This window comes from Martes martes (genome assembly GCF_963455335.1).
Source record: "Martes martes genome assembly, chromosome: 6".
NCBI lineage: Eukaryota > Metazoa > Chordata > Mammalia > Carnivora > Mustelidae > Martes > Martes martes.
The window spans coordinates 60,114,141-60,129,518 of record NC_137893.1 but is presented as its reverse complement, the minus strand read 5'-3'; the positions used below and the strand labels follow the sequence as shown (position 1 = coordinate 60,129,518).

The window sequence follows — 15,378 nt, the reverse complement described above, 5'->3', positions numbered from 1 at the left end:
ATGATGTTGGGGTCCTGAGATGGAGCCCCAGGCCAGATTCCCTGCTCAGTGGGGTCTGCTTCTCCCTCTTCCCCTCCCTCTGTTTGTGCTCTCTCTCACTCTCTCTCAAATAAATAAAATCAATCCATTAATCAATAAGAATTTTAAAAGACCCACATTCAACTTCTAGAGCAGGATTGGCCCTAGAAAGGTTGGCATGTTTTTTTCTTAAATGGCCGGATGATAAATATTTTAGGTTTATGGGCCATATGATTTCTGTTGCAACTACTATGATCTTGTAGCACAAAAGCAACCACAGACAATACATAAATGAATGGGCATGGCTATGTTGCAATAAAACTTTATTTTACAAAAACAGTGGCTGATCCAGGTGCTACAGTTCACTGACCCTTGTCCTAGATATAAATATACAGTATCCTAGATGAAAAATGTCCTGGGCAGGATTAACTTCAGATGAGACTCTGTAGAAGAAAATATCAGTGACATTAACATAATAACTATCCACAATGAGAAGCAGCATTCAGAGAGAGGATCAGATACCATATTAAGCACTCTAGCATCTATGTAATTGGAGTCCCAGAAAAAGAGGGGAAAAGGACAAAAAAAAGAAGAGATAATGGCAGATTTTTTCCCCCAAATTTGTTGAAAACAAATCCATAGATCCAGAGAACTCTACAAATCCCAGTGGTTGAGGAGAATGAGGTTTTGAGTCGTTAGCTAGTTTTCCTGAGGCATTTTTATCGCAAGCTGTGATTCAAATTCTATGTTCACTGATTCAAGAACCCATGATTTTACCTATTTGGTATACTTCCTCTCAGGTTTGATACAATGAGTCTAGTCTCCATAACAAGAGCAAAAATGGTATTTATTGAGAAATCAACTACGTATCAGACATTGTGCTAGAAATTACTTCATATATTCTCTCATTAATTATAGCATCTTTTGGGTAAGAGTTATTTTCTGCACTGTACCATTGGAAAAACTAAAACTTGTAGAGTTAACACAAAATGTGTAAACAACAACCATAATGGTAGAAAAGGACACAAATTGAGGTCTTCTGGACTTATAGACCGTATTCTTCTAGGGGCTTGACTGTATGACTAGAGCATCTGAAAAAGAAATAAGCAATCTGTGTTATATAACTAGAAACTGTGCAATATAGGCATATTGGAAATATGAAATGTACAAACTCGTTGATGAAGAAGAAAAACGAGGCTTTCAATTTAACCATTAGGTCAAGCAATTACTGGTAACAATAGTTCTCACAGCAAGTACAATAGCTCCAAGTATGGTTATAAGACTTAGAATCATAAAACCATATGTGAAATTATTTACAGATTGTCTAATCCAGCCTATTCCTTTCAGAGACACGGAAATGCAACCCGGCAAGTTAAATCATTTGCCTAAAATAACATGATTGGTTATTGACCCTTTCCACTAAGGCATCACCAGTTCCATTCCAGAGAATATAAATTATTCATGCAGAAAGACAAACCCAATTTTGGCAGGTCAGAGATTTCAGTGAGATGTGAATTGGTTAAGGATTGTGATTTATGAATTGAGGCAGCTGTCCGGATTGCCTTATCTCAGCTGTCCTTCTGTGAAATCTACTACTGGGAGTACCTAAATTGATCCCTATTTTATCCCATTCAACAGTCATTGGATATCTCATGAGAAGGACAGTAAATTACTATAACACAATGCAAAACTCTGAGACTCAAAGGATGCTACAGAGGAAACTTATGAAGAGATTATTTCTCCTTGTTTGCCAGATGTGAAATAAGCCGAGGTAGTTTGTGACCATACTCTGAAGGATTAAATATAAATCACGCTTTATTTTAAGCATATTGAGCAATATACATGTCAATCACATACATTTATAAACACACACACATATATATATGCACAAGCACACACACTCTACTATACTATAAGCCCAATGAAGGCGGGGGGCTCTATTATTCTCACACATTCCCAACAATGTACATAGCAGCTGATATACTAGGTATTCAATATTTACTGGGTGAATGAAAAAAATGAAAATGAATAAGCACAAATACGTAGGAAAGCATAGCTCTAAAGCAATACCTGTGACTTGCTTTAAAGTATTAATTTAGAGCAGATTGTAAACAGTAATAATGAAAAATATTTATGGGCTGTTATGTGTTAGCCATCCTGACCAGTGCTTTTCTACAGTTATTTCATTTGGTCCTATCTTGAGTTGTGTGCAAAATTAGAGGTTTTTCCCCTTTCTGGGTAGGCCACACAGGTTTTCAATGTTTTTAATCTCAGAAATTTTAGAACTACAAGAATATCTGGCAAAAGATTACACATGACTCCCATAGTTTAGAGCAGTGCCGGAAAATAGTTGTAATCAATAAATGTCAGCAATTTGTGTATGCATGTGTACATGTGGTGTGTATGTGTGTGTGAAAGCACTAGTAGTAGTAACGGTAGAAGTAGAAAAAGATGTGAACCTGTTCCACTCCTCTGCTAAAATGAAAAGCTTTAAGCAAATTTAAGCAAGCAAGCTGGTACTATAGTTTCAAATTTGGGGCCATTTACTCAGGAAATTGATGGAGGTGACCTGTTCATTTTAAAATTTTTGGAGCTGGGAGAGCAGAGGTATGTTTTAGTAATTAAATTTACTCAAAGCTTCCCTGGGCTTCAGTCCCACTTGTCTTGGCATCTTGGTAGACTCTAAAGGAAGAGACACTCCCTCCCAAAAAAGATCAAACAGAGACAGAGGAAAGACATTGAAAATAAACATACATATTTCAAAGTTACTGAAAGAATAAATCTTAAAAGTTCTTACCATAAGAAAAAAAAATTTTGTAACTATGCATGGTAACAAATGTTAAGTAGATTTATTGTGGTAATCATATTGAAATATACACAAATATCAAATCATTACATTGTACACCTGAAACCGACATAATGTTATATGTCAATTATACCTCAACAAAATTTTTTTAAAAGGTGGGATTTGCATGTTATCCATTCTTCCCAAAAATGTTCTTCATGGCCAATACAAACGTTCTTTATGTTGAAGAAAGCAGTAACTCTTCCTTTCTTAAAAGGGATAATTAATTTAACATTCTGTAGTCTGAATAACTAAAAAAAATTAATAGAAAAAAAAAGATGATTCGGGGTCTCATTAAACACAGGAGGAATGTTTTCCCAAATACTTTTAATAATCTTCATACAACAACCCTGTGAGGTAAATACTACCATCAACCCTAATTAGAGAAACTGAGATTCAGAGATGATAAATACTTTTCCCGAGGTCTCAGATCTAACCGAGTGGTGAAACTAGGGTTCAAACATAGGTTTTCTGATTCCAGAGCTCATGTGGTCCTTCCTTTCACACAGATACCAAATGAGAAAGAAATTTAGCTGACATCATTTCTGGGGAGTCATTCACGTTTCTCAAGTACTCCCTTGGCACATATTACACTGTGTTAGTTCTCTGCGTGGCTTTTCCTCTTCACATTAAGAACAGGCCAGGGGAATGGGAAAATGGCCAACCTCCACAGAACTAATAACCCCTGAGCTTTTTGCAGGAGAAAATAAGAAAGTCCAGACTTATTTTCCCTTAATTCCTCATGTTTCAGGATCCTACCAATCACCCCAATAATATTCTCATGTGCCTACAGCTCACCAGTTAACAAAAAGCAATTCATTCACTATCTTTCACCCCCTGGTTTTGCCATCTACTAACTGTAACTTTGGGTAGATTACTTACATTCTCTGGGCTTCACCTGTAAAATAGACGTGTAAGAGAACATATCTCACAGAGTTGTAAGAACTCTGGGGAGATAATTTTTTAAAAATACTTAATAGCAGATAGAAACCATCCCATAGGCTAATATATTATTGTAAGAGAGTTTTTTCCCATCTACTCTAGCTCTTCTCATATGCTTCTCACATCAGGAAAGAAAGGCTCAGTGGACAGCATACAAGCATGGCCCCAAACTTTAGTTTTCATTAATTGATTCTCTAGGAAGAATGTACATGTCTTTGATTCCCAAATTACATTTTGAAACAAACAAGATTCTTGAATATTATATTTTCTCACTTAATGTCCCAAGTCATGGGGTTGATTGTAAAATCACTATACATTCTTTACCTCTCCACATCCCTGCCACTGGAATATAACTTCAGATCTTCTTACTAAAAGCTGGAATCCATCCAAGGTTGCCATGAGCCTTGCTTTGGCTGGTGGGACATTAGCAACTCTGAAGCAAGCAAAGTCTTGACAAGTTCTTGCACTTTTGGCCTTTTCAACTCTCTGTTTTAGAAACTCTATAATCCCCACCACAAGTAGAAGTCTGGGCCAATCTTCAGAAAGACAAGAGACATGTGCCTTAGTCAACCAAATCACTCTGGCCCAAGTCTGCCAACCTCCAGACATGTGAGTTAAGTCACCCTGGATAATCTACCTGGCAGCTAACCTGTTGACTAACCATATATGCATGCAAGAACCCAGCAGAGATTACTAAACCAGTCCAGGCTAGGTGAAATAGTGTCCTAAACCATGAGTGAAATAAATGCTTTCTATTTTGGCTATTAAATTTGAGAGTGACTTGCTATGAAAAAAGTCTCAACTGATACAGATATTGGAGATATTGGTACAAAAGGTCACACATGGGGCGCTTGGGTGGCTCAGTGGGTTAAAGCCTCTGCCTTCAGCTCAGGTCATGATCTCAGGGTCCTGGGATCAAGCCCCGCATGGGGCTCTCTGCTCAGCAGGGAACCTGCTCCCCCGCCCCCGCCTGCCTCTCTGCCTGCTTGTGCTCTCTCTCTCTGTGTCAAATAAATAAATAAAATCTTAAAAAAAAAAAAAAGGTCAGACACTACAAGAACAAACCCTAAAAATGCAGTAATATCTTCAGTAGGCAGAAAGTGGAAAAGTAACAAAGAAACTATTACCAAAGGCAAGAAAAGCAATGTGAAACTTAATGGAAGCTGGAAAAGCATTGAGAAAATAACTGTAGCAGGCCAGAAATATGGTGACTCTTTTAATATAATATGAAGACAACCAGCATAATAGTCACCTGAAATAACATGAAAGATTAAAAAGAAAAACATACTAATGAAAATCTGGATTTGGCTAAGAAGAAATCCAGAAAGAGCTCTAAAAGTAACAGTTTGGTACTCCTAGCCATATTTTTGTTTGTTTGTTTGTTTCTTTGTTTTTTCCTAGCCACATTTAATAAGGTATAAGAAGAGAACAATGACCTAGTGAAGGGACCTAGAGATGAAATTGCAGGCAAAATTTGGGGAAAATATAGAGGGATCAGGACTTGCTACATGGGAATTATTTTTGTTTTGTTTTGTTTTGTTTTCATTTCTAGTGTCCCTGGCAAGTAAAAATTCCTAATGTAAGACTAAAAACCAAATCAGTAGTATGACTATAACATTCTTGGATAAAACTCAAAATATTTAAGACATGACTAATTAAAATCTCATTAGACAGAAGTTTTCTAGAAATCTTTAAAAGCATGGTCTCAGAGAAGCTTTATCCTTTCTTTAAAATAATTGAGGGTATAACTCTTTTTCAAACTAAGTGCATTAAAACCAATACATTGGAAACTAAAAAAGTGATTAAGAGAGTTGTACCAGCAAACAAAACAAAACAAACAAAAGCAAAACAACTACACATTTCAATCAAATGGATAATATTAGTCAAACTGTAAAAAAGCCTTCCGGTCCTCCACATTTCTAGCAGGGAGCAGTCTGAGGAAGTTACTCAGTTTCAAATGCAACCATTTTTTAATGAAAAAGGTTAGATGTTTTCAGCTAAGAACACAGAGGATGGAGCCACAGACTATTGACAACAATGCACCAGGAAACCACTTTGATCAAGAAGTACTGTACAATAGACTGGGGAGCATATTTCAAAAGTAGTACTATGGCTTAATCATGGGATATTCGGTGCCTTCAGAATAGGGAGAACTGGCATTATGTCCTATGCAAAATTTCAAAATTGCTATGGACCAGTAATAGCCGTGTGCCTCCTATTCTCCCACTTTGGAAGTGGAGGTGTCAGAGTCCTTCTATCCCTGTATCACTATTGTGCATTAACGTTGTGTGGAAGATAACTTTTCCTTTTCTTTCTTTAGATTCTGGCTCCTAAGGAGCCACATATCAGCCACATCCAGATTTTCACATGATGCAAATCACAAAACCTTGGACTTCAACTTTAGTGTTATGATTGGATGAGACTTTTACAATGCTGAAATGAGGTGAAGATATGTGGGAGAGACATGAATATGTGTGATCAGAGGGCATATTGTTGTAGAACACAGAATCAGTCACAAATTATTCCCATCTCTGTACCCATACCTCTGCAATCTGACTGCAGATCAATTGGGAGGTAGTAGCTATTTCTTGAATTTGAGCTGACAGTGTAACTTGCTGTGTCTAATGGAACATTTGCAAACATGAAGCCGAGGACTAAATAATGCTTGCACATTGGGGATTGCCCTCTTTTGCTGCTTCTAGTACTGTCAGCTGTTAGCATGTAAAGAAGCTCACGTTGTCATCCTAATTAACAGTCCTACAATTGCCAAACATGAGGTCAGAGTCACTATAGCCACTGTCTTAGCTGGTGAGTTGACCTCATATTTGGAAGGTAAAACTGAGCATTCATCATTTACTTCTTAGCATTTTCCCTTGGAAGCCAGTTGTCCACAGAAATCAGCAGTTTTGCTCTGCTCTTCTCATGCATAAATCTTAGAGAGGCAGGAAGGCACTTTATGTGGGAAAGGTAGCCAGGATACAGCATTGATGAGGCCTGCACCTATGTCTGCCTAAGAATCACACTTCCCAGAAGAGATAAACCACATCCCTCTTCCAGCACAATCTTTATGGTAATAAGAGTATAATAAGGGTGATATTTTGGCCTCTATGTGCTTTATACTTTTGTCTTATGGCTCGATTGGATCATAAGCTATAAAGAGAAGAGCGGTATTATTTATTTGGTCCCTCATAGATCTCAACAATGAAAATGAAACTGTGTTTCTACCATCTACACATGCAATTAAGGTTCAACCTAATTTTGTTCATCTCTGAAAAAACATGGGAAGACTTTGATTATTTTAAATGTTTGACCCTAGTGTGTGATGGTCTAAACAAACACATCCATTATTGCACATGGTAGAAGTCAAAGCAGGATTCCTCCCATGCAAAAGATAGTTTTGGCTTTTGAAGGGCTTTTACCCCTTCATAGGCATCAGTAGACAGCAAACCTGGAATTCTGTTTCTGTGAAGGTGAGAATATACAGCAATTTCTCTCATCCAATGTCTCTGAGCAGTCATTACATTGCCCATGTTTATCTCCCCCATCCAGTACAATACCCTGATTCAACAAGGCCATGGCCCTTTGCCCATTGGCTATAATTGCATGGGTTATACAATCACTTCTCCATTTGCTAAGGAAAGCAGTGAAATTGTCTAGAGTTATGACTTTCACAAATCACAAACAAAACGAAGATGAGGAAGGCAGGTGAATAAGCAGATTTGACCCACCATTGTCTGTATGGAAGCACAGGTGGGTAGAAGATACTATACAGATGGATCAGTTGGAAGGCAGCTCCTTGTCTGTTTTGGCTCCTGCTCACCCCAACACCCATAACAATATCTAGCACTTGGTGTATTTACTGAAGGACAGACAGAAGAGAAGGCAGGGCTGTTCACATAATTTGTGCCAGATCCTGGTCTCATCCTGGTTGGCAGTACTCTATCTTTTCACTCAGAAAAGAGATATAACTGCAGTTTTTTCCATGTCCATGGTAAGCATTCAGCAAAAAGACAAATATTACAATATATGAGTAATATTCAGTGCTGTAATAGCTATCATAACCTGTGTTACAGTTTCTTAAATGTCCCAGAAATTAATCCTATTCCATGAAAGTAAACAAGAATCAGGAAGATTTTCCAATGTAATTTTCTTTTCAGACATACCTAAATGGAGGCAGTGGGGAGGATCACTAAACATTTTGGAGAAAACTCTAAGCTTAAGAATCCACCGATTAGGGGCACCTGGGTGGTTCAGTGGCTTAAAGCCTCTGCCTTCGGCTCAGGTCATGATCTCAGGGTCTGGGGATCGAGCCCCACATCGAGCTGTCTGCTCAGTGGGGAGCCTGCTTCCCCATCTCTCTCTCCTTGACTCTCTGCCTACTTGTGATCTTTCTCTCTGTCAAATAAATAAATAAAATCTTTTTAAAAAAATCCACCAATGGAACATATAGGCGATTCTCAGGTAATTGAGAGACATTGAGGGTTCAGAGCTCTTGTTAGACTGGCCTCTTGCTTTGCTAGCACTCCTGTCTGGCTGGCTGGCTCTGCTGACAGTGTGAGTCAAGGGATTATTACATTGACCACATGCCCTCCGCTTTTCTTTGTTTTTGTTTTGTTTTGTTTTGGGACAGAGATAGGAAAGTTGACTGGGGCCCCAGAGATCTATGAAAAAAAAAAAAAAAAAGGAAAGAAAAGGAGGAGGGGAAAGAAATTTGCAGTGGTAAGTGTTTTCTGCTGTAAGAGTCATGAGAGAATATGAGTTTGACTCTGGCAGACACGAAGTGGCAATGTGGGTCAAGAATTAACCCACAGGGATGCCAGGCTAACAACTTCTGAGACATGTCTTTGAATTACATCAAAAACTTCTATGAAGGATGTGTAAGTATTGTACAAACAAACAAACGAAAAACAATTGTTGGAGTCTTGTCTTGTATTTTAACCTGATTTGCATTAAGTGTTGATGAATAAGAACCTCTACATATATGGAGAATAATATAAATATCAACTGTATGCTTCAGAATATTCTGAATTTAAAACTATAACTAGAATAATTCAGGAACTACTTTCAGCTGTTAGTGTTTTAAAGTAGCCACTCTGTTCTCAATATGATAATTAAGAAGTGGAAAATAAGCTGTGATGATAACTAAATAAACATCATTTGGTTGTTGAGATAGTGTGCATACTAATGAGTTTAATGTTAAATTTATTATCTAATTTTCTAAAAGTGATCCTAGATATTCTAAGATTTTCTTGGTTTTATTGCAAAAGGATTACAGGGATAGGAAGGGTAGTCATTGAATTTAGAGCTTTTTAAATATTTCCAAGATCATACATTTGATTAGCAACATGTCTTTATTTGACTGTTAGCATTTCATATTTTCAGAGTGCGAAGGGGTGAGCAATCTCATGATACAGAATTTGCATGGGGCTTAATGAGGTCTGAAATTCTATCTTGCTTCAAAAATTCATGAATCTTAAATATTTTAAAACGTGATAATGAAAACATCCTTTAAAATGTACTTCTTTAATGTTTGTTTTCAAACCATCTTTCTCTCCTAAAACCGTTAACAGGTGAAGCCTCCAACTGTGATCGGTCAATTCCACACCCTTTTCTTTGGATCAGTAAGAATGTTCTTCCTTGGGGTGTTAGGCTTTGCAGTCTATGGGAATGAGGCTTTGCACTTCAGTTGTGATCCAGACAAAAGAGAAATAAATCTCTTCTGTTATAATCAGTTTAGGCCAATCACTCCACAAGTAAGTTTTTCTGTGTGCATGTAAACCTTCCTCTACACCAGATAAAAACTGTTTCCTTTTTAAATGTAAAAAAAAAACCATAATAGATGAAGAATACCCTAACAGATATTATTTCTAGAATTATTACTTGTTCTCTAACTTGTATGTTTCAGGTAAATTTGAGTTGGTCAAGAGTTTCCTTCATCTCCAGAATTCTGTTATCTATTGATGTTATAATTATACTCTAGTCCTGTAATCAGAAAATGGAAATTAGGTAGCTACTAAAATAAAATACTTCATTATTATTCATAATTGGTAGGTGATGACAGCAAAATAGGACTACATCTTAGTAATTAAAGATGGTCAACATCACTATCTTCCTTATATTATTTTTACTCCTCATAAGACTTATGAAACTTAGAATTGTTAAGTATGCCTCTGTTAAGAGTCAGTCTCTTTCATGTGTTTTTGGTAATAGGTCGACTGATTTGACTAAGATATTTCTGACATACTTTAGGTGTTCTGGGCGTTACAACTAGTGATTGTCCTGGTTCCTGGAGCTATTTTCCATCTTTATGCTGCATGTAAAAGCATCAATCAAGAATGCATTCTTCAAAAGCCTGTCTACACTGTGATTTATATCCTCTCTGTTTTATTAAGAATCAGTCTAGAGGTGATAGCATTTTGGCTTCAGATTCACCTCTTTGGTTTCCAAGTTAAGCCCCTCTACTTGTGTGATGCTGGATCTCTTGGGAAAAAGTTTACTATTATAAAATGCATGGTGCCAGAACACTTTGAGAAGACCATTTTTCTCATTGCAATGTATGCATTTACTGTGATTACAGTAGTATTATGTGTTGCTGAAGTTTTTGAGATCATATTTAGAAGATTTTGCTTTCTAATCAGGCAATGACGAAAAGGGTAATTACTTACTGTCATGCCACAATTCTTTACCAATCATTTTTAGTCAGTTTCATCTTATTTAGTGAGTGTCTCAATTTCAAACAAAAGTATCTATTTTTAAACTTACCCCAGTGTGTCTGAACTTCATGTCTAATATAAAACATTATACTAAGTTCTGAGGCAGGTGTTCCTGAACAAACATTTCATTCTATCTTAATTTTGTCACCTACTAGAAAATATACACAGAACGGATGTTAACTTTTTAAAATAGAACTTTTACAGAGTTCTCTCACACAAAACATCTCAATTAATCACAGAATTTTGTGGCCAGAGAAATTTTTATTATCCCTTTTACACAACGTGGAGAATTGAGTCTCAGAGAGGTTAATATATATGCCCAAAGTCATATAACCACATAAGAATTCAGATCTCCTAAATGTAAAGGCTGAACCCTTTTGGCTAAACTTTGAGGGTATAATTATATTTGCATTCATATAAAATGTAACTTGTTTAAGCACAAAAGTTGTAAATTAATTATTAAAGTCATTCTATAGTTTGATCACTAACTTAAAGAAATGGAGTAATTACATTTTTAATATTATACTGTTTTCCTGACCATTTTAACATTAAATGACATGGTAATATAGCCACCAAATAAATTTAAAATGCTATGGCAAATATTGTGGATGGTTTCTTTGTTTCTTGTTGGAAAATAAAGAAAATACCTCTTACAGATATCCTGATAACTGTAGCTTTTATGTTCAAGATTATGGAACTGGAAAACTATATTTATATTAAGTTAGACTTCCTGAAGTGCTATGAAATCATTTCAGAGAAATTTATACCAGCTCAGTGTATTCTTTTTCTCTGCCTGTCTTACCAATAATCACCTTTATTTGACATCATTTAAAATCTTTATATATGACTGCCTTATACTGATGCCTTATTAGCAAAGAGAGTATAGTCAGTCAAATACTGAGGTTTTCAAATTTTTCTTAAGCATTATTAAGCCTGTGTTTAATGTCATGAATTCTAGATTCAGGATTTTAAATCATTGAGGCTTTTTCCACATACAAAGCACAGGAGAAGAGCCAACTTATTTTCATTCAACAAAGAGCTAAGTATCTGTTATTGAACATGTACTGTACTAAGAGTTCCTAGACAGAGATAATCAAGATTTAGTACCTTCATATTTAGTGCGTGGTCCAGTGGCATCTTAAAGAGTGAATGCTGTAGGAAGAGCCCACCCTGAAAAGAAGGAATATTTATTCACTGTCTTTGTTTGGAATCACTGGCCCTATGTGCTAAGAAACAGCAACAATGATTAGTCCCCTTTATTATTATTGTCAAATTCTCTGTAGATAGCCCACCTTTTATTGCCTGCACCCACAGTGTATTGCTTTCACCAGACCTCCCATAAACATAAACATGTTTATCTTGGATCTATTCTCCTACACCTTTGGAAGTAATTTTTTTTATTTGGTGCCAGACAATGTGTGTCTTACCTTGTTGGATGCAGGATGTTTTTGTCTTCCCATAAATATTCTTAAACTTTATTCTGGGGCACAGTTAAGTTTCTTGGAAATGATTGATCCTCTGGGTTCCTTTTAAGTTTTGTTAGATGGAACCAGTGTAGCTCTTACTGAGGCAAACCCTTTCTAAGTACTCTATCAGATGATCCTTTGGTATTTTGGAAATGCTATCTTTCCACCACTCTCAAAATTCTATCTTCAAGCTGGTTGATTTTATTTATTTATTTAGTACAGGACAGTCAAGTTCGGGTGAGATCCCTCTTCTGAGTTATAGACTTGTCCTGGATCCTCACATGGTAGAAAGAAGGTGAGGGAACTCTCTGGAGCTTCTTTTATCAGGGCACTAATCCCATTCAAGAGGGTCCTACCTTCATCACCTAATCACTTCCCAAAGTTCTGACCTCCTAATACCATCACATTAGGTGTTAGGATTCTAAAATATTAATTTTAGGGGGGACTCAGTTTATTGCACTCATGGTTGCTTTTAAATTGCTGTAGCTACAAGAAATAGGTCTGTATTTCTCAAAGAAAGAAGGGGAATAGATCTCTATTTCCCAAAGAAAGAAGGGAGAAGTAGTACAAGGCATTCTCCTGGTTTGCCTCTTGGGATTTTTCCCAGGGAAGATCTTTTTTTCTCCCCTGACCCTCAGAAACCAATAGGCTTCCTCTTAATACCATTGCCCACTCAGAGAGAAACAATGATTTATTCTTATTCCAATTCATCCTCCAATACCTTGTCAAAGTATGACTCTTTTGTTGTTGTTGTTGTTGTTGTTTATTTTTATTTTTACTTTTTAAAGATTTTATTTATTTATTTGACAGATCACAAGCAGGCAGAGAGAGAAGCAGAGAGAGGAGCAGAGAGCCCAATGTGGGGCTCGATTCCAGGACCCTGAGATCATGACCCGAGCCAAGGCTGGGTCTTAACCCACTGAGCCATCCAGGCGTCCCTGTTGTTGTTTTTTAAAGATTTTGTTATTTATTTGACACACACAGAGAGAGAGAGAGAGAGAGACAGCGAGAGAGGGAGAGAACACAAGCAGGGGGAGGGGTAGAGGGAGAATCAGGCTTCCCACCAAGTAGGAAGCCCAATGTGGGACTCAGTCCTAGGACCCTGGGATCATGACCTGAGCAAAAGGCAGACACTTAACTACTGAGCCACCTAGGTGCCCCCAAAGTATGACTCTTTGTAAAGAGATCTTTTACCTTGGTTGTTGTACAACGCAACTAGTCTCAATCATCTGTGAATCTTGGATAATATTTCTTTCAATCTTATCAGTAGTTCTTTTCCTTAGAAGATATTTAAAGATGTTACACCAAGCAGGACTCAGTTGGAGACCCTTTACAGATCTCTGGAGCTCTCTTGCTTTACAGGTCTCCCGCCCAAGATACTCTGTCCTGCAATATACAGTCTCCTTGCCCCCTGGACTCTATCTCCTCGCTGGACAGGTGATGATGTCATTTCTAAGTCACTACAGAAACCCTGCTTACCTCTGCTTCTTTTCAGCAAACAGTACATGTTGTTATACAGATCCAGCAAGAGAGCTGATTTGGATAACCTTTTAAATTCCTTACTGATCTACTATTTTATGATTTCATTTTGTTGGTAACTATATCAGGATTGTATATAGCATGAGCACAGCTATATACTCATGAATAATAAATGATATATATAAATATGACATTTATACAGAGTAAATATAAAATATTTATAAAAACTGACTTTTCTAACCAAAATGTAAACATAGTAAAAATTATTAAGACTGTCAATATTTCATAGAAAGCTCATGGATCAACAAGGTAATTTAAACGGTAGTTTTTCTGTATTTATAAATGAATAGCAGTCAGAATACTACATACTATACTTGGTATAGGACCAAGTCTGTAATACACAGAAAATTGACAGCTGAAAATATATTTATTATTAAAAAGAAATAGTACATGTAGTTTAATAAGTAAAAGAAAAGAACTTCAAAATAAAACTAAAAAATACAAAAATACTCTAATAAGAATAAAGGTAGGGAATACAGTTAATAAATTCAAAAACAAACATAAAAAACAAGCTATAAATACAAAATAGTAAAGGAAAATAATAATAAAATCGACAAATTTGGTGAATCAAAGTAAGTATGAAATATACTATTATAAGATTCTTACATGTAAAGTTGTATGTTATCACCTGAAGTATACTGTGATAATTTAAAGATACATACTTTAATATATAAGATAACTGATAAAGCAAAACAACAAAATTTGGGCTAAAAAGCTAACAAAGAAAGTTAAATAAAATCATAAAATTAGTTAATTAGCATTTGATTAATCCAGAATATGACAAAAAAGAGAAAAAGGAAACAAAAAATGAAGGGGCAAATTGAAAGCAATAACAAGGCCGTATCTAAATCTAAAAATATCAATAGTAACAATAAATATAAAAGGTCTTTGCATACCTAAACAAAAGCAAAGATTGTCCGGATGCATTTTTTTAGAAGCAAGACTAATTAACAAGAACACCACTTTAAATATTTTTGAATATTTAAAGATACATTATTTAGACCATTCAAATATTTTACAAATAGATAATGAGAAAAAAAATGGAAAAAGATATATCATGCAAAAGCATAAGAGAGCTGAAGTCACTACAATATGAGGAAACTCAAGTAAGTTTCAGGGCAAAGGAGAATGACAGGGATAAAAGAGACATTTAATAATGATTAAAGGATAATTTCATTAGGAAACATTCTAAATGTTATGTCACCAGTTAAAGAGTAACAAAATATATGAAGCAAAACCTGACAAAATTCAAAAGAGAAATAAATTCAGTTACAATTAGAGATTTCAACACCCCTCTCTCACTAATCAATCGACAAAGTAGAAAGAACATCAGAAAGGAGAGGGAGTACTTACATGTTACTAATAACTGACTTGCACTTATTGATATTTAGAGAACACTTCACCTTACCAACAGTTTATACATTTTTTTTTTCATGTGCATGTGGACATTCACCAAAAGGGACTCTTTGCTGGGTCATAAGAAAGTCTGAAGGAATGAAATCATATGGAGTATGGGAGCTGGTCACAGCTCACAATTAAATGGAATTAAACTAGAAGTTAATAAAAATAAGATATCAGGTCAGGAATATGCACAAGTATTTGAGAAACTGGAAATATCATTCTATTAATCCATAGTTCGAGGAAGAAATTATGTGGAAAATTGAAAACTACAGTAAACAAATACTAATGCAAACACAGTTTCTCAAAATTTGTGGAAAGCAGCTAGAAGAGTAATCGACAATATTATAAGCTGTAAATATTCTATTAGAGGGGCGCCTGGGTGGCTCAGAGGGTTAAGCCTCTGTCTTCGGCTCGGGTCATAATCTCAGGGTCCTGGGATCGAGCCCCTCATCGG

The 15,378-nt window shown here is 36.1% G+C and overlaps 1 protein-coding gene across 1 annotated transcript; it reads left to right on the top strand.

Moving 5' to 3' along the window:
* Positions 1-8,643: 8,643 nt before the first annotated feature.
* GJE1 (gap junction protein epsilon 1) lies at positions 8,644-10,450 on the top strand (the record flags this gene model as incomplete). The annotated part of the gene is made up of 3 exons (XM_080806880.1): positions 8,644-8,682; positions 9,376-9,558; positions 10,055-10,450. The coding sequence occupies 3 exons, from the start codon at positions 8,644-8,646 to the stop codon at positions 10,448-10,450; spliced, it is 618 nt and encodes a 205-aa protein (XP_080663006.1).
* Between the last annotated feature and the right edge of the window lie 4,928 nt (positions 10,451-15,378).